The sequence below is a fragment of the Ursus americanus genome, chromosome 21 (assembly GCF_024610735.1).
Source record: "Ursus americanus isolate L20-20 chromosome 21, mUrsAme1.1.p, whole genome shotgun sequence".
NCBI lineage: Eukaryota > Metazoa > Chordata > Mammalia > Carnivora > Ursidae > Ursus > Ursus americanus.
In genome coordinates, this window is record NC_142147.1 from 43,092,904 (window position 1) to 43,116,951 (window position 24,048).

Below are 24,048 nucleotides of genomic sequence, written 5' to 3' on the forward strand. Positions count from 1 at the left end.
TTTTTTTTTGCTTATTTAAGCTCCTTGAGTTCTATGTTGTTTATTAACGGCCTCTCTAGTATTTTAATATATACATGCATAATGGCTTATAAAACTTCCAATACAACCTGCCATTCACAGGTTTTTCAATTGTGTTCATTTTCATTCATATTTAAATAATATGTATATTAAGGACTTATTTCCCTAACCCATGTTAATCAATAGAGAGCAGTAAGTTAAAATTCAGATAATTGATGGCTATCCTATTGTTACTGTTTCCTCCATTCTGGTCAAATTCTGTGGCCTGTATGTTTTCTGTTTTGGGAGGCAACAAATTATTAGGAAAAATATTCTTGATCTCTTCCTGTTTTTTGACAGCTGTGGTTTCAACTACTCACCATTATAGCCACAGGGTTTCAGACTGGCATTAATCTTTTGTGCAAGCACAGAAGTCTGAAGGAAGACTATCCACAATTTTTTTCCTTTTAAAATTCTATGCTGAATAATGAGTGATGAGAAAATCTTTCCTATACTAATTGTGTTCATTTCTCTTTTTTTCATTAGGAATTCTTTGATTTAGACAAAGGTAAGCAACATGGTCAAAATCCTTTCTACAAAGAAGAGCACCTGGCTGGCTCAGTCGGAAGAGTGTGTGACTGTTGATCACAGGTCGTGAGTTCAAGCCCCATGTTGGGTACAGAGATTACTTAAATAAACTTAAAAAAAAATCCTTTCCACAAATAATAATGAAGATAACTATGAAAATGAGTGTATCAGTGAAAATAGTGGACAACTTTTACTAAACATTTACTGTGTAATAGGAATAGTTCTAAGCACTTTACATTTCTTAATTCATTGAATCTTCACAACAAACCAATACACACAGCATGATTATCTTTAATAATACATATGAAATAAAATGCCACTAACATATATAAGTAAAAAGTAAAAACAAAACAAAACTAGAAGGATAAACACCACTTTGATAACAGTGGTTAATTACCTTTCTAGTATGAGACTGGGGTGGATAAAAAGAAACAAAACAGTTTATAGGGAGAAAATGTGCATGCTTTCAGCAATTAAAATAGACGTTTTAAAAGAAAGAAACAAACATTCAAAGATAAATCTGGGGTCATAGTAATCAGGGCATATTTCATAACTGCAAACATTTAATGCAAACAGAACATGAGTAATAAAGTCATTTTGAAAAGTCACTAAGTATATATAACTCATTTAAAAAACCTATATTTACTGAATGGCAACCATATTTTTTGGCATGATCAAAACAGGTGAAGGGATAACATGCATGCAAATCATGACTTTAAAAACAAATTCTGGGAAGTTTGCTCTATCAACTTAAGAGTAATCATTGACAGTTGCTATGATTGCTGTTAATCTTGGTTTTTAGTTGCTGGTTTTCTGATTTTCTGTTTTATATAAGAAAATACAAATTTGTGAAAAGAAACACAAGATTAATACTGACTTCAAAAACAAGGTTACAATTCTACACTTAAAAAATACAAGGTCACACAATTTTAAACAGTGTGATATTGGTGTAAGCAAAAATACATAGGTCAGAGAAGAAAAAAATACAAGCAAATATCAACAAGGATATAATGTCTCACCAAGAAGGTAAAACAAAATAATGGGCAAGAAAAGCATTATTGAACAACTGCCCTTAGTATAAGATTGGGGGACAGGACAAACGTCAACTTAGAATCTTAATTCATAACTTAGAGTAAAATACATTTGAATTAAAAAGAAATGTAAAATAAAATTTAAAAACAAAAAATAGTGAAAGCGTAACTATCAAATGTGAATTTTTTGTTTGTTTGTTTGTTTCAAATGTTAGGAAGGTAACAAGAGCTTTAACTTTTATTATTCATCAGTATGAATTCCCTGATGACGAATGAGATCTGAGCCACTGCTAAATGCCTTCCCACATTCCTTACAGTTATAGGGCTTTTCACCAGTATGAATTCTCAGATGTCGCGTAAGGTTTGAGCATTTATTAAAGGCCTTTCCACATTCACTACATTCATATGGTTTTTCATCTGTATGAATTCTCTGATGTTGAAAAAGTTGTGAGTTCTGAGTAAAGGCCTTTCCACATTCAAGACATTCAAAGGGTTTCTCACCGGCATGAATTCTCTGATGTTGACGAAGTTGTGAGCTCTGAGTAAAAGCTTTCCCACATTCCTTACAATCATAAGGTTTCTCCCCAGTGTGAATTCTCTGATGATTAGTAAGTGCTGAGCCACTACTAAAGGCTTTCCCACATTCCTTGCACTCATAGGGTTTTTCACCAGTATGAATTCTCTGATGCTGAACAAGCTTTGAGCTCTGAGTAAAAGCTTTGCCACATTCTTTACATTCATAGGGTTTCTCACCTGTATGAATTCTCACATGTTGAAAAAGTTGTGAGCTCTTAGTAAAGGCTTTCCTGCATACTTTACATTCATAGGGTTTTTCACCAGTGTGAATTCTCTGATGGTCGATAAGATTTGAGCAATAGCTAAAGGCCTTCCCACATTCCTTACATTCATAGGGCTTCTTACCAGTATGAATTCGTTGATGTTGAGAAAGGTAGGAGCTACAACTGAAAGCCTTCCCACATTCCTTACATTCAAAGGGTTTTTCGCCAGTGTGAATTTTCAGATGTCGAGTAACATGGGAGCCACAACTAAAGAATTTCCCACACTCCTTACATTCATAAGATTTTTCACCAATATGAATTCTTTGATGTTGAATAAATTGTGAATTCTGACTAAAGACCTTTCCACATTTCTTACATTCATAGGGTTTCTCTTCATTATTAATTATTTGATGTAGAGTAAAGAATGTCTGTTGAATAAATGTGGGCATGTCTTCATGAGTGACTATTTCTTGGCTGAAATGCCCACTTTGATACCCCAGCTGTGTTTCAAAGTGGCTTCTATATTCCAAAATGTCGCTAAAGCTGGAGTACTCAAGGCCATGCTTTGTAAGTCCCATTATCTCCCTCTGGCATGATTCTATTTCATAAACTTCCTTCTTCAGAGACAGTAACTTGGTTTCACACATTGATTCCAAATCTGAAAGAAAATGAAATGGTAAATATTCTTACTGCCCGACCCCACTCCCACCACCCATTTGTGAAAAGTTAAACTTTAACAATAGAAATGGACAAATTAAAGTGAAAGTAGTATCTGGTCGTAAATGACATACAGTTCTCAAGTAGATCTGTTTAATCTGAAAATAAACCCCCAAAATGCACTGAAATGAGATATAACGCAGAATGTGAGGGAGGAGACTACAGAAAAAGGAAACCACAATGATTCTCAAATATTGATGTGGACCAGAATCATAAGGAAAGGACGGTAAATATATAATACTTGGGCATATGAAAAGATTACAAGTCATGTATACATCTATGTAAGCATGCAAGCATGTACACGTAAGAAACCGTTATACTACATGTATTTAAAAAAAGTGGATAATTTTCTGACCTCCATTAAAGGTTTCCTGAGAGGAATAAAGGCACACAGCGGGAAGATTTCTGGGCTCTGTAGTATGATCAATAAATTTGGTCTTTGTCTCTGGTTTCTAACACAGAGCTTCAAAAACCCTTGGACTTTTCTGAGTGATGGAGTGTTTTTGGCTGTGCTAATGAGATGACTCATGGCAGATCCCTAGAAAGCTGCAGGATAGGAACTGGTGACCAGAAAGATCTAGCATGTTGTTAGAGTGTTGGGACTTTCAGCTACTGGACTTCTGAGGGAAGAGAAAAGCCAGAGACTGAGTCATTGGCCACTCCATCATGCCAGTGTGATTAAATCCCAATAAAAACTCTGGACATCAAAGCTCAGTAGACCTTTCTGGTTGGTGAACACATGTGATGTGCCAAGAAGATGACACACTTTGATTACACAGTGAAAGGGAGTGAAACCTCTGCATCTGGAAGCCTACTAGACCTTGCCCTAATATATATCCTTCAGAGTAGAACTGCAATTATAAGTACAGAGCTTTCTGGAGTTCTGTGAATCATTTTAGCAAATTATTAAACTTTCAGTAGTTATGGAATTCCCCAAATTTATAGCCAGTTGCTCAGAAGTGTAGGTGTCTAAGAACTCTGAGACTTGGCAGCCACCATCTAAAGTGAGGGCAGTCTTGAGGCACCTGGGTGGCTCAGTCAGTTAAGTGTTTGCCTTTGGCTCTGGTCATTATCCCGGGGTCCTGGGATCAAGCCTTGCATTGGGTTCCCTGCTCAGCAGGGAGTCTGCTTCTCCCTCTCCCTCTGCCCCTTCCCCCACTTGTGCTTGCTCTCTCTCTCTCTCAAATAAATAAAATCTTTTCAAAAGTAAAATAAGATAAAGTGAGGGCAGTCTTGTGTACAATTCTGCTGGTTTTTTCAAAAGATTTTATTTATTTATTTGAGAAAGAGAGTGAAAGAGCGAGAGCATGAGCAGGGGGGAGGGGCAGAGAGAGAAGCAGACTTCCCGCTAAGCAGGGAGCCCAACTCGGGACTTGATCCCAGGACCCCGGGATCATGACCTGAGCCGAAGACAGAAGCTTAACTGACTGAGCCACCCAGGCGCCCCTACAACTCTGCTATTCATCTGTGGGGTCTACGCTAACTCTGGGTAGTTAGTGTCAGAACAGCAGCACTCCCAGTTGCAATGGAAACTGAATAGGTTCCAAAGCAAGGATAGATTGGCCGAAATTTGAAAGAGATTACAAAGGGCTAGCCACAAGGGGGCAGAACCTGAAGTCAGTCTAGGGTATTAAGCTAAATTGGTGTGAGTAGCACATAGGGAAGACTCAGAATATGTTATGTTCTTTTTTTTTTTTTTTTTTTTTAAGATTTTATTTATTTGACAGAGAGACAGCCAGCGAGAAAGGGAACACAAGCAGGGGAGTGGGAGAGGAAGAAGCAGGCTCCCAGCGGAGGAGCCTGATGCAGGGCTCGATCCCAGAACGCCAGGATCACGCCCTGAGCCGAAGGCAGACGCTTAATGACCGCACCACCCAGGCACCCCAGAATATGTTATGTTCTGGTGAGTCAGTAAAAATACTGTTTGTCTTGGTATTTTATGATGCTGATCTTGGGAGAAGAGAGAGACTTACTCATATACCACTGCAGTGGCTGAGAGAGGAGGCGGCTAAAGTTTAAGGCAGACAGAAAGAAAATACTGTCATGGAAAGATGACAAGAAGTGGAAGCAGGCTCATTAGAGTGGAATTCCAACTCTGACAGTTACTCACTATAGGGTCCTGGGCAATTATTTAATCTAAGTCCTCATTTCCTCATCTGCAAAAGGGAGATAATCTTTACCTCATGATTCCTGGGAGGGAAAGGCATAATGCCTGTAAATGTCTTTGAGTCAAGTGTTCAGTATTTGATAGCTATTATTATGAAAGGATTTCTTACCAAAAATGGGGATTTTAGGCAAATTAAATGGTTTAAGACATCAAAATGGAGCCTACTGGAACATCTCAAGCCAGAAACAAGGAATTCGTTCCAGCATAATTTTTTTTCTCCTATTCCCATAGAAAATTTCAGCAATTTCCATAGAGTTAAGCTCCTAAGTAAGTTTTAAAACTATCCTCTTCTATGTCCACAGCCAATGGCCTCTCTTCTAAACCAGAATCACCTCTTACTCAGGCCACTGAAGTAGCCTCCCAACCCATCTCCCCACCAAGTTCTCACACACTTTAATCTATTCAGCAACCAAAATTAATGTGGCCTGGCCTTCCACTGCTCAAATCCAAACTCCTCACACTCACTGGCAAAGACCAACTGATCTCCAATCCTGACTCATGCTCCACTGTCGCTTGCTCACTAGTCCAGTAACCCTGACTTTCTTTCAGTTCTTCAAACACATCAAGCTTTCCCCTCCTAGAAGGGCCTTCACAGGGGTTCTTCCACCTGCCTGGAGTTTTCTTTCTTTCTGGTTTTTTTTTTTTAAGATTTTTTTTGTTTTTTTTGAGAGACAGAGAGGGAGAGCGTACAAGTTGTGGGGGAAGGGCAAAGGGAGAGGGAGAAGCAGACTCCCCACTGAGCGGGGAGCGCGATATGGGCCTCGATCCCAGGACCCTGGATTCACGACCTGAGCCAAAGGCAGATGCTTAACTGACTGAGCCAGTTGCCCTGGAGTTTTCTTAATACATTAAACAGTAAGACCTAGTACTGAGCTTAGTACTATAGTAATTCTGAAATACAGATGAGCACAAATAATTTTTCAATATGTCTACATTAACAGTAAAATGATACGAAAATATCTGTGATTTCCATTCATGTCAAAGTTACAGGAATACTCAATTTTCAATTTGAGGTTAGTAAATATAAAGATGTATGTCTTCTCCTCATGCAAGTTCATAGACTCCCTAAATTCTATCCAAAAGAATCTAAAATTAATCTGCTAAAATATGAAAAAAAAAAAAGAACCCAAAATTAGCAACCTCCTTAAAAACATGATGTCACTCCCCTGCTCCAATCATCTCATTCAGAATAGAACGAAAAGCTCATACCAAGGCCCACAAGACCCCACATCACCTGCAGGTCCACCCCACCTCTCGCCTGCACTCACACACAAACACACTAACGCACGTACATCCTGCCACTTTGCTGATCTCCTTTCCCACAAGTCCCTCTTTGCTTATTCTGTTCCAACCGCAATGGTAGGAGCCAAACAGCTCCTAATTCAGGGACTTTGTTCTTCCTTTTCCTTCTGCCTGAATCTCTTCTACCAGACATTTACAGCACTTGTTCCCTCACTTCCTTCAGGTTTTGGTTAAATGATCACCTCATCAAAGAGGCCTTCTCTCACCTCCCTTCGTATCACTTACCACCATCTGACATTATAAACATACCTATTTTTCCTCTCTCACCCTTTAGAACATAGGCTCCAGAACAGCAAAACTCTGAATGTCGTATTCAATGCTATAATCCCAGCACTGGGACCCATACTTACTATATAGTAATGCTTTTCTGGAGCATTTAGGATAAAATCACACTTTATCCTAAATCTCTCCTTCTCTGCCACCTCTTCCTTTCCCTTGTAGGCCTTTATGTTTTCCCCAACATTGTCATCATAGAAGGTGACTGCAATCACTTGCAAGACTCCCAACTATTTATTCAGTATGGATTTTCCACTTCTGCATATTTAGCCTCGGACTTTCTGCTGGGCTCCCTGATTCTCTTTACTAGATTCTACTTTGTGGAAATTATTTATGGATATATTTTAGCACTACTTTTTTTTTTTTTAAAGATTTTATTTATTTATTTGACAGAGAGAGAGCCAGCAAGAGAGGGAACACAAGCAGGGGGAGTGGGAGAGGAAGAAGCAGGCTCCCAGCGGGGAAGCCTGATGCGGGGCCCAATCCCAAAGCACTGGGATCACTCGCCCTGAGCCAAAGGCAGACGCTTAACGACTGCGCCACCCAGGTGCCCCTAGCACTACTTTTTGACTCCCAAGTTCTTTTTTTTTTTTTTTTTTTAAAGATTTTATTTATTTGACAGAGACAGCCAGCGAGAGAGGGAACACAGCAGGGGGAGTGGGAGAGGAAGAAGCAGGCTCCCAGCGGAGGAGCCCGATGTGGGACTCGATCCCGGAATGCCAGGATCATGCCCTGAGCCGAAGGCAGACGCTTTAACGACTGCGCTACCCAGGTGCCCCTTGACTCCCAAGTTCTTAACAGCTGACATGATTAGCAAATGGCAGCACCTGGCAGGCTCCCTTGCACAATCAGTAAATGAAAAACACTGGGTAAAGGAAAAAGGCACAACAAACTGATAAAACAGGTCACTGGCAAGTATTATTCATGAAGACCAGTACCTGGAGGAGGGGCAGTGCATACACACACATGCATGCATGCACACACACAAAACATTTAGACGAGTCTAAGAGGAAGAAAAGCCAGCAAGGAACAGAATCTAAAATATGGGTAAAAGAGTTTTATTGGAGGGGAAGTAAAGGGCCTGTCCTACTTGAAATTATGAGGGTTGCTGGAGAAGAGCAGCAGAAAGAGTAGTGAGAGAAGGAATGAAACAAGTCGCTTGTAAACTCATGCTAAGAGGACTTAGTTTTTCCCGGAAGCCCAGTTAACATCTCAAAGGTGCTGAGTTTACCTGTAGTGCCTTGCTCCTGCCCAGACATTTCTCACTCACCTGAACACAGGCCTCTTGTCAGCTCTCTGCCAACCATCCAGGGCTCTTTTCCTTGTTCCAATAAGGAGATAACTTGAGGCTTAGGAATGTAAAGTCCTGCTCACAAGAAAAGATATGGGACATGGTTATGCTGTGGGTAAACCAGATCCAGAAATCAGATCCAGTCCCTTGATGGCCAAAGAGGAGATGCCACTACAGGAACAGCCAAAGAAAGAGGATGAAGCTTCTGCCACAGTCACTGGAGGTGCCCATTTTCCAACTCTTCCTTTTCATTGCAGCTCAAACCACTTATTTGGGAATAAGGAGCAGAAATTCAGCCGGTAACTCGAAAAGCAGATGGGAAATTCACTGTGGAAGAAACATTCCAGAGGAGAACTCTAAATGACTGGTATAGAAGCCCTTACCCATTGACAGCAGATTGCTATAGTTCTCCAACATCACATCTCTGTACAAGTCCCTCTGACCAGGGTCCAGGCACTCCCACTCCTCCTGTGAGAAGTCTACAGACACATCACTGAACATCACTGATCCCTGAAACAATAAACATATGTATTACTTGTGTAATAAAAGAAATAATTCACAGACTATTGGACTTGTATTGTGGGGTAAAGCAAATGAGTGACTGTACTGGTATCACCCAGAATCAGTATCTTTGGATCTTAAAAAAGAGATGCAAGAGTAATTAGTTTATTTTATAATAAAATATCTAGAGGGCGCCTGGCTGGCTCAGTTGGTAGAGCATGCAACTCTTGATCTTGGAGTTTTAAGTTCAAGCTCCACGTTGGGTATAGAAATTACACCCAAAAATAAAATCTTACCAAAAAAAATCTATGAATAAACCTAACCAAAGATATGAAAGACCCATGCTCTGGAAACTATGAAACACTGATGAAAGAAACTGAAGACAACATAAATAAATGGAGACATTCCACGCTCATGGACTGGAAGAACAAATCTGTTAAAATTTCTACAGTACCCAAAGCAATCTATAGATTTAATGCACTCCCTATCAAAATACCAACAGTATTTTTCACAGAGCTAAAACAAACACTCCTAAAGTTTACATGGAACCACAAAAGACCCCAAAGAGCCAAAGCAATCTTAAAAAGGAAAAAAAACTGGAGGTATCACAATTCCAGACTTCAAGTTAAATCATAAAGCTGTAGTAATCAAAACAGTATGGAACGGGCACAAAAACAGACATATAGATCAATGGAACAGAACAGAAAGCCCAGAAATAAACCCACAATTATGTGACCAATTAATCTTTGACAAAAGAGAAAAGAATATACAGTGGGAAAAAGACAGTCTCTTCAACAAATGGTGTTGGGAAAACTCTACAACCACATACAACAGAATGAAACCGGACCACTTTCTTACACTATACACAAAAAACAAACTCAAAATGAATTAAAGACCTAAATGTGAGACCTAAAACCACTAAAATCCTAGGAGAGACCAAAGGCAGTAATTTCTCTGACATCGGCTGTAACAACAACTTTCTAGATATGTCTCCTGAGACAAGGGAAATAAAAGCAAAAATAAACTATTGGGAATACGTCAAAATAAAAAGTTTCTGCATCACAAAGGAAACAATCAAAACTAAAAGACAACTTACTGAATGGGAGAAGATATATGCAAATGACATATCTGATAAAGGGTTAGTATCCAAAATATATAAAGAATTGATACAACTCAACACCCAAAAAACAAATAATCCAATTAAAAAACAGGCAAAAGACATGAACAGACATTCCTCCAAGGAAGACATCACTGATCATCAGGGAAATGCAAATCAAAACCACAATGAGAAATCACCTCACAACTATCAGAACGGCTAAAATCAAAAACACAAGAAACAACAGGTATTGGTGAGGATGTGGAAGACGAGGAACCCTCTTGCACTGTGGTGGGAATGCAAACTGGTGCAGCCACTGTGGAAGACAGTATGGAAGTTCCTCAAAAAATTAAAAATACAACCACCCTACGATCCGGTAATTGCATTACTGAATATGAAATACTAATTCAAAGTGATACATGCACCCCTATGCTTACATAGCAGCATTATTCACAATACCCAAATTATGGAAGCAACCTAAGTGTTCATTGACAGATGAATGGATAAAGATGTGGTACTTATACAGACAATGGAATATTATCCAGCCATAAAAAGAATGAAATCTTGCCACTGCAACAACATGGATGGATCTAAAAAGTATGACGCTAAGCAAAATAAGCAAGTCAGAGAAAGACAAATACCATATAATTTCACTCATATGTCAAATTTAAAAAATAAAACAAATCAACAAAGAAAAAAAAAGAGATAGACAAAAAAAAAAAAAAAAAACAAAAAAAACAAGACTCTTAACTGTAGGGAAAAAGCAAATGGTTACCAGAGCAGAGGTGGTCGGGGGGATGGGTGAAATAAATGAAGGGGATTAAGAAAAACACTTATCTTGATGAGCACTGAGTAATATATGGAATTGTTGAATCACTATATTGTACACCTGAAACGAATATAACATTGTATGTTAACTAAACAAAAAGGGTAATCAGTTTACTATATATTGAAAACAAACAAGTTCCTGACTCTATCTACTGAAAAGGCCTAGAAATAATCATTCATCCGGTAGGAATAAGCACCCCTAGTGTCTAGATTGTAGTCCCTAAGTAGCATATTCAAATAAAACGAACCAAGGTCCTTTGGGGGAAAGAAATGATTTCAGGATTGAGTCAGAAATGCACAGGATGAGTCTGAACATTCTGTTACATCAGACAGCAAGAGAGCTATCAAAAACTATTAGAATCATGTTACAAGGACTCAGGCACCGAACTGAAGAGCCTCTCAATGGCCTGGCCAAAAATAGTATAATTTGAGGGTCTAGTATAATGGACCTATAGATATAAAAAAAAAAAAGTTTAATTCTTGAGCTCCTAACAACAATGAATAAAAACCTACTGGTCACCTTTTTAGGATTCTAAGAAACCAACTCATTATTCAAATATTCCTTCCTAGACAGACTGTCCTTTAGGGTAACCAAACAGTTGATGAGAAGTTTTACTTTATGAAGAGTATTTCACCTAATCATTGAAGGAGGAATGGCAGAATTAAAATATCATTTTGCAACCTCTAATCTAGACAGTAATCATCAAGGGTGGATAACATTACAAAAAGAAAGAGAACCAGATATAATGTGCCTCCTGATGGAATCACATATCACCACCTATGATACATTCATGACAAAAAAAAAATCCCAACTGAATCTGATCGGCATCTAGACTTAACTACCAATTTTCAGGAAACAGTTAAATGATGCCACAGAGATGCAATCGGCAAAATCCAAACAGGACAAATGAACCATTTTTTTTTTTCTTTTCTAACACATACAGAGAAAGAAAAGAGATAGAAGGGTACCTTCTATACCTCTATAAATAAGAGACTCAAAAGACCTCAATGAACTGCAGTGCACAGTCCTTATTTGGATTCTAATCCGGATAAATGATTAAAGAATTCAACAATTATGAAAATTTAAACACTGGCTAGATACTGATGACACAAATTATTTCCAACTTTTCTAGAGGCAATAATGGCATAATAGTTGTTTTAAAAAATAATCCCTGTCTTTTAGAAACACATACTCATTTGTATTTGCTTCAGAATAATCCTGTGTAGAAGTGAGGGTAGGGTAATGTGCAAGGAAGAAACAGGTTATCAGTATAAATGAAACAAGACTGACTCGGAGTTGAAGCTGGATGGTGAGTATATGCGAGTTCATAACTCCTCTACGTTCCTATGTCTGAAATTTATTATTATAAAGGTTTTTAAAGGGGGTCGGTAAAGGGGCGCCTGGGTGGCTCAGTCGTTAAGCGTCTGCCTTCGGCTCGGGTCATGGTCCCAGGGTCCTGGGATCCAGCCCCGCATCAGGCTCCCTGCTCAGCAGGAAGCCTGCTTCTCCCTCTCCCACTCCCCCTGCTTGTGTTCCCTCTCTCGCTGTGTGTCTCTCTGTCAAATAAAATCTTAAAAAGGGGGGGGGGTTGGTAGAGAACAGAATATCTGCAAGGCTCTAATCATATGAACAGCATTGATTTAAACAAAACTGTGAAACAACTCTGCTGTGGGAAAACGAAGTAGAGTGTGATATAGCAAATCCAAATCCACACATACCTTGCAAAAAAACAACTACAAAATGTCTAAAAATTTGATTAATCAAGAAATAGCAATATAGGAATATTAATTAAAATATGGATATATTCTATTGGAATCAGCTAAAAGAGATGCAGGTATCTCCCTTTAGGGAGTACACTTATTTCTGAGATAAAGAAAACTGGTGATTCATTTAGAAATTCCCCATGATCCACACTTCCTATCTAACTTCAAACTGAACTTTGTTCGTGGATGCCCTAAAAGTCACAGAGGTCTGTCGGAATCAGCTACCAAGACCACAATCTTCCACGCTCATAAACCAGGAGGTCTTGCAACAGCCTAACATTTGGAACTACCAACATCCCTTCCTATTCTGTCTCACTGGTAAATACTGATCTGTAGAACAAACCCATGTTTGCTCCCAACTAAGCAATTCATACTTCGCCACCTCATCAAATCACTGTCTGGAAAGCAAAAGTTCATTCTACAAATCTATTCTCATTTCCTAAGAATTCATTTCCTTTCCATCATAGCTCCTGGGACAGGGCTGAGGAAAGAGATGCGAGATGAAAATATTAATGCTGGGTCAAAAGAAGGTGGTACTTAAGAATGGTAAGGGATTCTCTGGTTAGACTCAAGGGAAAAAGGAGACCAAGGATCCTGAAAGGGAAACCTCATAGCCAAAAATGTCAGGAGTAGGAAATCAAATACTCACATGACCATTAAAAAAATTTAGGTTTTTAATTTGAAACTAAATGTCAGGAAGGTAAGAAAAAGCATCAACTCACCTGAGCCATGGCTTTCAGTATTGCAGGAGAGGATCAGTCCTCCTTGGGGCTGTTTTCTTGAGAAAGGACAGTATTCTGAGAAAGCAGGACTGGGGAAGCAAAGACATGCTCTAGAAATCACACTGGCTTTACAGCTTTCACTGTGGGTCTTATGATGTAACTGTGGTCAGTGGGAGTATGGGATAAATCATACTTCTTCAGCTCCAGAAGTTTTAGCTACAGTAAAATGGATCCTGGCTAGTGGATTCAAAGGAATACAGACTCAGATTCCTTCTCCTTCTTCTGATTAACCACGTGATTCAGGTCAGACCTGGTCCCACTTCAGTGAACCGGAGACAGAGCTGCTTTGACCTGCTTGAGGAGATCCCGCCTCTGCAGCCCTCAAGCAGATTCACCCAAATGGTATCCTTTGTCCAGGAACCCGGTATGCTCTGATTAGAAGGACTAAGACTTCCCTAATGAAGTCTTCTCACTTCCCAAGCTCAAAACAGTCTGTCAACTCCCTTCTCCCCAGAACTCCCGACCTCAGTCATACACAGAGGCACTCCTCACTCTTACCCTATAGCTCTGTTTTTCTCGAAAGAAAGAAAGAAAGAAAGAAAGAAAGAAAGAAAGAAAGAAAGAAAGAAAAAGAAAGAAAGAAGGAAAGAAAGAAAAATCAACTTTGCTTATATGTTTTTGACATGCAAAACGAAGTGTCAACTTTTATAGCTTTTGGGTAAGAAGACTTTTTCTTACCTATACATATTTATATAAATTTCTCTGTTTAATGCTTTGTCACACTTAGGTCTCTATTTATTTATTTTTTTATTATATTATGTTAGTCACCATACAGTACATCATTAGTTTTTGATGTAGTGTTCCATGATTCATGGTTTGCATATAACACCCAGTGCTCCATGCAATATGTGCCCTCCTTAATACCCATCAGCAGGCTAGCCCATCCCCCCAGCCCCCTCCCCTCTAAAACCCTGTTTGTTTCCTGGAGTCCATAGTCTCTCGTGGTTCATTTCCCCCTCTGTTTACCCCCTCTTCATTTTCCCTTCCTTCTCATACTGATCTCCCTGCTATTCCTTATGTTCCACAAATAAGTGAAACCATATGATAATTGTCTTTCTCTGCTTGACTTATTTCACTTAGCATAATCCCCTCCAGTCCCGTCCATGTTGATGCAAATGTTGGGTGATCATTCTTTCTGATGGCTGAGTAATATTCCATTGTATATATGGACCACGTCTTCTTTATCCATACATCTGTTAATGGGCATCTCGGCTTCTTCCACAGTCACACTTAGGTCTTTAATCAATTATTATTTTATTTTGGTAGAATATTATTAATAAAATACTGTAAGATTATAAATTATAATTTTATTTCAGTGTAATTTATGAGTTAGGAAACCTACTTAATTTCTCTCATAGGAAGCCAACTACCCAAGTGTACCAAAGTCACATGTGAATAATACATATCACTTAAAATGCACTATTTTTTTATATGCCACTAAGAAAGATAAAAACTGTATAAGATATTACCTGACGTCAGATATGCTGAAACAAAGGGGGAAAAAAGTGAGCCTCACAGCAGGTGACTACAGCATTGATTTAAATGCTATACCATTATCACAGATGATACATGTTTGGATTTATTGTAGTTCTCTTTTGGTTCAGTGATCCATCTTTATTCTTTTGCCAGCAACACACTCTATTTATTATAATTTAAAAATATGTCAATAAATATGTCTTATAATTTAAAAATATGTCTTAATAAAAGGCCGCTTCTATTACGTATCTATTAGAATGGCCAAAGCCAGAACACTGACAACATGAAATGCTGGTGAGGAGCAACAGGAGCTCTCATTCATCGCTGGTGAGAATGCAAAATGGTACAGCCACTTTGGAAGACAGCTTGACAGTTTCTAACAAAACTCGACATACTTGGGGTGCCTGGGTGGCTCAGTCGGTTGTATCTGCCTTTGGCTCAGGTCATGATCCCAGGGTCCTGGGATTGAGCCCCGCATCCGGCTCCCTGCTCAGCAGGGAGCCTGTTTCTCCCTCTCCCTCTGTGCTCTCTCTCAAATAAATAAAATATTTAAAAAAAAAAAAAACCAAACATACTTTTACGATCCAGCGATCATACTTCTTAGTATTTATCCAAAGGAGCAGAAAAATTATGTCCACACAAAGACTTGCACAGCAGCTTTATTCCTAATTCCCAAAACTTGGAACCTTTAGTAGGTTAATCATTAAATAAACTGGTCCACCCAGAAAATAGAATGTCATTCAGTGATAAACAGAAGTGAGCTATGGAGCCATAAAAAAATATAAAGGAAGCTTAGATGCATATTACTAAGTAAAAGAAGCCAATACGAAAAGGCTACATACTGTATGACTCAAACTATATAATCTGGAAAAAGCAAAACTCTGAAGACAGTAAAAAGATAAGCGGCTGCCGAGGGCTCGGGGAGGGATAAATAAGTAGAACCCAGAGGATTTTCGAGGCACTGAAACTACTCTGCATGATCCTATAATGATGGATACGTGTCATTATACATTTGTCCTAACCTATAGAATGAACAATAAATAATAACAATAAATAATAAATATAACAACAAAAAACAGATAAATAACAATAATAAAAACAACAAATAAATAATCTAAACTGTGAACTTTGGATGATTATGCGGTGTCAGTATAGGTTCATCAACTGTACCAAATGGGGGCGCCTGGGTGGCTCAGTTGGTTAAGCATCTGCCTTGGGCTCAGGTCATGATCCCAGGTCCTGGGGTTCCAGCCCCAAGTCAGGCTCCCTGATCAGCGGGGAGGTCTGCTTCCCCCCTCCCACTGCCCCTCCCTTCCCACTCATACGCTCTCTCTCTGTCTCTCAAAGAAATAAATAAAATATTTTTTAAAAATTTAAAAAAACTTTTATAAAAAAAGTGTACTAAATGTACCTGGTGGGGGAAGTTGATAATGAACGGGGAGGCTATGGGTGTATGGGGGAAATCTTTGTACGTTCCTCTTGATTTTTCTATAAGCCTAAAACTGCTCTAAAACCATAAAGTCTTTAAAAAAAAAAGTTTGGCTCTGAAGCTAGACTGTCTAGATTAAAAATAAATAAATAATCCCTCATTACTCATCTTCTTCAAGTTTCCTGATACTCTGACTTATTTTCCTATATGAGCATAAATTGTTTAAAAGATGTATTGGTATTTTTCTTGAGGCTGCATAAAATGAATACCTTAACGTAAGGAGTTCTGACACCTTTGTGATGTCGAGTCTCGCTCTCCTAGAACACAGAATACATTTCTATTTATTCAGGTCAATGTTTGTGTCCTTCAGGATACTGAAAAGTTTTCCTCATGTGTATCATGCTCATTTCTTTTTCAGATTATTTCTAGGTATCTTATACTATTTTTGTGGCTATTATTAATTATATTTATAAAATTATAATAATATGTATAAGATGTAATTACATAACAAAATTAACATATAAGTATGTATTTATTATATGTAAATGTGTTCTATATTATTGTTTACTTATAATTGTTATTATATTTTTCCCAATGCATCTTCCATCTATTTTTGTTTTAAATATAAAAAATTCTATTGATTTCTGGATACTATGTACCTTTTTGAATTCTCTTATTTGTAACAGTTTTCAGTCTATAACAGGATGTTAAACTATGCCTCTCTCATACTTAGTTTAGGAGAAGTCCTGAAGAAAAACAAGACAATAGGGGCCATGAAACACTGCATTCTACAGCGAGAACCCTGGCCATCTTTTTTTTTTTTTTTAAGATTTTACTTATTTATTTGAGAGAGAGAGCGAGAGCGAGAGAGAGCACAAGTGGAGGGGAGGGGCAGAGGGAGAGGGAGAAGCAGACTCCTCACTGAGCAGGGACCCCCATGCGGGGCTCAATTCCAGGACCCTGAGATCATGACCTGAGCTGAAGTCAGACTCTTAACAGACAGCCACCCAGGCGCCCTAAGAACCCTGGCGATCTTATGTATCGTGCAAAAGGAGCTGGCTGCAAACTGATTTTGTGCCCTTGGTTCAATTCAACATCTATTCTAAAGGTGTTTCAGAGATTGGAGAGTGTATGAGAGGAGGCTGTCTTTGAGAGAAAGATCTGTTTTAGATTTTTATTTATTTTTAGAAAGCACTGGTGTGCTCTGTATTCCTCCTACTTCACAGGGACAGAAAAAAGGGACCTCAGTGCTGCAAGGGTTCCAAGTAGATGTGACAGAAGGTCTTGGGAAAATTTTCCTTGAGTTTAGAAGGCACAAAGACTGGGGCAACATTCCATCTTGGAAGGAGATATGGACCCCATAGTAGGAACTGGCCTGGGTCTGACTTTATTCTTAAGCCTACCAAAAGGACTTCCAGCTCTAGAAAAGAGCTCCGTGGAGGACTAATGCCCAGGCTGTAATCCTGGAGTGGAGCCACTGCCCTCTGCTCAGTGGTTGTGAACATGCCCCAAGGCAATTGAAAACCAGCATCCCTACAATTAAGATTTTTCTTTCCCTCTCTTTTTGCTGCTCCCCACTTCAAGGAGTTGTCTAGTGAAACAGAGAAGTTTAGGAGAAAGGAAAAGAGAAGCAATCATCAAGTTTTCTCACCGGAAGCTTCTAGCTCAAGGAGCCAGGAGGTTAAACTTTTAAAACAAAAGTTTAGGGGTGCCTGAGTGGCTCAGTCGGTTAAGCGTCCGCCGTCGGCTCAGGTCATGATCCCAGAGTCCTGGGATCCAGCCCCGAGTCAGGCTCGCTGCTCAGTGGAGAGCCTGCTTCTCCTTCTGCCTGCTGCTCCCCCTGCTTCTATGCGTTCTCTGTCTCTCTCGCTCGCTCGCTCTCGCTCTATCTCAAACAAATAAAATCTTTAAAAAATAAATAAAACAAAAGTTTATGGCATCAATTAGTCAGTGAAACAGACGTTCTAATTACTAAAATGAGACTGATTTTGTGATTGAAAGAAATCAGGGGACCTGCTCAACAGGGGAATCTGCTTCTCCCTCTCCCTCTGGCCCTCCCGCTTCTGTTCTCTCTCTCTTGCTCACTCTCTCTCTCTCAAACAAATAAAATCTTAAAAAAAAATTATCAGGTCATGGGCAATATGGTTTTATCTAGACTCTCCTCTACTCATTTTAGGTTAGCTTTGATTTTTGTTTAAATAGCTTTATTGAGATATACTTTGCATATTATATAAGTCAATCATTTAAAATACATAAATTCTATGTTTTTTACTATATCACCATGATGTAATTTTAGAACATTTTCACTTCCCCAAAAGAAAACCCATTAACAATCTCCTTTTCCCCCTCCTCCCTCAGCCCTAAGCAGACATGAATCTACTTTCTGCCTCTATGGACTTGTCTAACATTTCATATAAATGGAACCATAGGACATGTGGCCTTTTGTGACTAGATTTTTTCATTTATCACGTTTTCAAGGTTTATCCACATTGTGGCATGTTATCAGTACTTCATTCCCTTTTATTGCTGAATAATATTCCATTGTATGGATAGGTCACATTTTGTTTATCCATTCATCAGTTGATAGACATTTGGATTATTTCCATTTTTTGGCTATTGTGAATAATGCTGCTATGAACATTCACGGACAAGTTTTTGTGTGAATACGTATTGAGTTCTCTTGAGTATATACCTAGAAATGGGACGGCTAAGTCACAAGGCAACTCTGTTTAACATTTTGAAGAACTGCCAAACCATTTTCTAAAGAGGTTGAACCATGTTGCATCCCACCAGCAATTTCTAAAAGCTTCATCTTGTTATTATCTCTTTTTTTATCATAGGTATCCTACTACATAGAAGTGGTATCTCATTGTGGTTTTGATTTACATTTTCCTTATGACTAATGATGCTGAGTGAAATTAGTTTTTAAGAACTCAATTCTTTAGAATTCTTTTCTAATGTAATATCCAGTATCATCCCTTACTTTCCAGAAGGCATTCCCATTCATGTGGGAAGAGGCAATAGCTCTTATTTCCTATTAAGGACAAGGAAATTGAGGATGGAAGAAACACTGTGAATGGCTAATGGGAGACGGGAACACATCCCCTACTATGACTGTGATTTGTCCACTGCATCTTTTCATTCTGTCAAATATATTTGAAACATTTTACAAAGGTATGTACATTTAGGACTATAGTTTCTTATTGGTGGACTAACCTTTTTATTATAAATTATTGCTCTTCCTGGCAAAGCTTCTGTTCTAAAGTCTGTCCTCATACAATGAAGTAGGAATGTAAATTGATAAAATTATTTAGGAAAACTACCAGTGTATATTAATGCTGAATATATGTATAACCTACAACATAAGTATTTCACTCCTAGGGGTATACCCAACAGAAGGCATTTACTTGTGCACCAAAAGACATGAAGAATGTTCAGAGTAGCCTTTTCCATAATTGCCCCAATATGAAATCTTGAAAACAACTCAAATGCCAGTCAATAATGGAATGGATAGGGGCGCCTGGTTGGCACAGCGGTTAAGCGTCTGCCTTCGGCTCAGGGCGTGATCCTGGCGTTCTGGGATCAAGCCCCACATCAGGCTCCTCTGCTATGAGCCTGCTTCTTCCTCTCCCACTCCCCCTGCTTGTGTTCCCTCTCTCGCTGGCTGTCTCTATCTCTGTCAAATAAATAAATAAAATCTTTAAAAAAAAATGGAATGGATAAATAAATAGTGTTATATTCATACAATGGAATTTTCAACAGCAATAATAATGAATGATCCATAAAAACAGGATGAAACATGGATGAATCCTGCATATTCATACTACATAATATTATTATGTATTACAGTCATACCACCTGTGAAATACAGTGTTAAACAAAAAAAGCCAAGCACAAATTATGTGATACCATTTATATAAAATTCCAGAACAGACAAAATTAATCTATGGCTGTAGAAGACAGAGCGATGGTTATCTGTGGGAGAGGTGAGTAGTGAATGGATGGGACAAGAATTGGGCTTCTAAAATGCTGGTAATGTTCTATTTCCTAATCTGATTTGAGATCTGGTTAAAGGAATATGCTCACTTTAAAAAATTCATCAAGTCATACACTTTGATTTCTGTACTTTTGGAATGTAGGTAATACTTTAAAAACAATATGATATATCTTTGTATCAGCAAATAAAAAATGAAAATATCAAGTGACCAAGTATTAGAGAGAACACAGATGACTACGTTGATAAACTGCTGGCAAGACTTTAACTGGTATAACCATATTGAAAACCAGCTCAGCATTAATCTAGGAAATTTGAAGATATGGCCTGGCAATTCCATTTGCATGTATATACCCTAGGAAAAGCATGCATATGTGCACCAGAGTACTTATAAAAATATGTTCTGAGTAGCCCTTTTAAGTGAGCCCAAAACAAGAAACAATCAATGTCCAAATACATAGCTGTGGTTTATAGCAATAAGATTAAGCCTAAGAAATACAATACTGTGTGAAAAAAAGACTCAAAACAATATTACTCAGCACAATTTAATTACTATAAAATTAAAAAGACAAAACTATATTACTTAGGGATGTGTAGATATATGATAAATTGTTTGATTGTTTTTTTTAAACACCAACAAGAAAATACATTATCACCAAAGTCAGAATAAAGGTTACCTAAAGAGGTGAAGAGAATAGGTTTATTCTGGGGGCAGGAAGAACAGAGGCTTCTGGAAGGGCTGACACAAGTTTTTATTACATAGAGATTCCCTTTATAATTCTTTTTTATTAAAGATTTTATTTATTTATTTGACAGAGAGAGACAGCGAGAGAGGGAACACAAGCGAGGGGAGTGTGACAGGGAGAAGGAGGCTTCCCGAGGAGCAGGGAGCCTGATGCAGGGCTTGATCCCAGGACCCTGGGATCATGACCTGAGCCGAAGGCAGACACTTAACAGCTGAGCCACCCAGGCACCCCTCCCTTTATAAGTCTTAAACCGTATGTCTATATTTTAAGCATTTTTGTGTATGTATGTAATATTCAGAAATTTTTAACCAAGGAAAAATTAATTACACAATAGCTATAAATTTTAGTGAAAACATAAAATATGAAATGATAAATGCTATGAGAGTCTGATCTTGAAAATAATGTATACTGTATGTACACAGGAAATGTGTTAGAATGAAATCGATCAATAACAATGGTTATTATCTGTGTGGTAGGAGTTTACTCTTGCTTTCTGTAACTTCCCATTTTCCAAATTCTCTAAAATAATCATGTGTACGTGTGTATGTGTGTGTTTATGTGTGTGTTTAAAAAGAAGCAAAAGCTTAATACATTGGAGAAATTGAGCTATTTTCTCAATTAGTATGTGAACACTATGTAGAAGGAAATGAGGGGAACTGTTGGGATCTGTGTGTCCACCCATACAGCTTCCCATCATTTTCTTTAATGGAAATTTGTCCAGGTCACATAGATGCATCTATGCTAAACAAGGCCATCTAGAAGAAGAAAGCTTAAAAAGGCAAACCCCTTGCACCTTCTATTTGTATTCCTCAACAGCCATCCCTCCTTCTTCCTCTGGGGACCTATCTGAGAAGAGCAGAGCTGAGAAAGGAGAAAGGAATCCTGAGATACCACCCCTTTATTGTGGCCCGACTGACCAGAGCAGTAGTGGCTCTGAAATCACACCTACCACCCATGGAGAAGGGGGATGGAGAGAGGTCAGAGTCTAGACTGTTCAGAGCATTCCTGTCTGAGCATGTCAGAAGGGAAGAAGTCTCTGCTGTCCAAGACCAAAATCTTGTCTTGACCTCACACAACTCCTGGGACAACACACACTGCCACCCTGGCAACAACGACAGGCACGCTCCAACTGCACACACGGTGCCACAAAAAGTTACATGATCACACTCACACGTCCTCACAAAGTCATAGATACCCAGGAGGCTTAGTGTTACTAACAATCATACAATCACAACCACGCACACACATAACACTTCCTCAGATAACACTCATGGCCGCATAATCACAGATTCTGTACACTCCCCACCTCCTACACACAATGTCACACAAAACGAACGCACACACTCACAGACCCACAGTGGGGACAGTCACACCTTACACACACGGAGCCGCACAGTCAGAACCACACACCTACAGCAGGGATATCCAGCCACACCTGCAAACAGAGGTCCGCGCATGGTCAGTCGCAATGACACACCCACCACAGGGACAGACAATCACACCCCTACACGGAGCGCCGCACAGTCACATAAGGTCACAGTCGCACACATGGAATCCTGTTCCTCTTGTCCCTTCCCCTAGTCCGAGGAACTCACACGCGCCCGAGACTCCAGACCCGCTCAGACCGCCCCTTCAGGCTGCTCCGCCCCAACCCACGGACGCACCTGCGCAGCCTGGTCGAACCCCCAAGACTTAGGCCGCTCACCTTGTAATTCTCCTTGCCAGGAGGCCGAGGGTCGGGCAAGAGAGTGAAGGAGCGGCCCTGTTCCTCCGGGGGCCTCTGGGAAATGTAGTCCGGAAGCAGGTCGACTCAGACAAGATGGCGCCTGGCGCTTTGATTTCCGGCTGGCACAAAAACCTGGGCCAAGCCGATATCCCTGCTCCCCTCTCCAGATCGTTGCAAGGGGTCTTTTAGAGCCAAGTGCAGTCTCCGAGTCAGGTTCCCACAGGAGACATCCTGGAGATAAGCTTCCTCCATGGGCTCTGCGAGTGCCTGGGAGCCACATGTTTCCGAAGAAATAGAAAAATGTTGCTGGTTCCCACGGAAGTTGATTAAAGCCGCAAGAACTTGTGGGAAATGTAGTCTAGAGGTGGAACGAGCGAGGCTACCGCCCATGTATCTTGTCTCAGATAACTGCGCTAAGCTTGCCCGCAGTGAAGAGTGGAGCCTCACCCAAGACTCTTTTGGAACTTGTAACTGTTAACCTTGAAAATAAAACTGTCAGTTACTTGACCACCAAAATGGGTTTGTTGGGAATAACAGAATTGCAATTCATTAAGTGAAAGCTCTGCCAAGATGGTAGACAAGTCCTGCTAACAAAGGAGAGAAACAGCTCTTTCATGGAAAAGGAGGAAGTTGGGAAATTATTTTGAAGGAAAATCCACTGCAGGGGTAGTCAATTTCTTGTAGGTGACGCACTGTACATCCTTCCCCTTTGGGGCTTGTAATTTACATTACATTCTTTCCTGTTGAGGGTCCTTAATTGACAATTCTTCCTCTAACTGACAGACCCTCTTTTAGCCTCCTGACTCTACTTTAGTGAGGTTTCCCCGTATTTTCACATAACCTACTGACACTACCTAGGATTGACTGACTACATTGCCATTTTTGCCTTCCTCAGTGGATCAGTGTGGAGCAAGACCTGGACACTGCTCAGGGAACAGGAACCTGGGAGTCTCAGACCTGAATACCACAAGAGAAACTGAAGATGAGTAACCAAAAGCCTGGAAAGGGGCTGGTGGCACGTTGTCTGGAATGTCAGGCTGCGTGTGTGTAAGATGATTGTGGTGACTCAGAGAATGGCCCCAATGTGTATAAGGTGATATGTGAATTTGGGTGAGTTACCTCATTTTCTTCATCTTGAAACTAATGGTACTTGGAGTGCATGTTCTGGTACCATCAATTTTACTTGACTTTTGGAAAATCAAAAACACATAGTTTCAAATATATATATATTTTTTATAAGATCATATTTCTATTCCTTGCATATGGCTGTGGATACCCCACCCTCCAATGCTTTAGGGATCTTGTTTTCATGTGTATAATTTCGGTCTCCTTCTACAGCATTTGGAGTTGTATTTTATTCCTCTCCAGTCTTCTATGATTTGATCCCTGACTCCCCCAACTTGGGGGGGGGGGTTGGACTTACCAGTATGACCAGTACAACAGCTTAGATATGAATCCTACCCCTTTAACCTCTTGGAAACAATTAAAAGTCACAAATGGGGGCCAAAACAGAAAAATCCAGTTCCAGTGAGATTAAAAAAAAAAAGCCCATGGGGGC

At 39.4% G+C, this 24,048-nt stretch overlaps 1 protein-coding gene and 1 non-coding gene across 12 annotated transcripts; one reads left to right on the forward strand and one right to left on the reverse strand.

The window, feature by feature from the left end:
* Window positions 1-604: 604 nt before the first annotated feature.
* On the forward strand, window positions 605-676 carry TRNAN-GUU (transfer RNA asparagine (anticodon GUU)). The gene has a single exon. It is a non-coding gene; the product is annotated as a tRNA-Asn (tRNA).
* A 180-nt stretch (window positions 677-856) lies between these two features.
* ZNF383 (zinc finger protein 383) lies at window positions 857-22,733 on the reverse strand. Of its 11 annotated transcripts, none has more exons than XM_087871114.1 (5): window positions 22,470-22,733; window positions 13,060-13,115; window positions 8,532-8,658; window positions 8,128-8,223; window positions 857-3,053 (listed from the first exon to the last, which is right to left on the reverse strand). In XM_087871114.1, the coding sequence occupies exons 2-5, from the start codon at window positions 13,066-13,068 to the stop codon at window positions 1,858-1,860; spliced, it is 1,428 nt and encodes a 475-aa protein (XP_087727240.1). In that variant the 5' UTR covers window positions 13,069-13,115; window positions 22,470-22,733; the 3' UTR covers window positions 857-1,857. The 11 variants fall into 11 exon arrangements, with proteins under 11 accessions (XP_087727240.1, XP_087727244.1, XP_045642278.1 ...); XM_087871118.1 differs by having other exon boundaries at window positions 8,532-10,634; window positions 22,470-22,732; XM_045786322.2 differs by having other exon boundaries at window positions 13,060-13,148; window positions 22,470-22,732.
* Window positions 22,734-24,048: the final 1,315 nt, after the last annotated feature.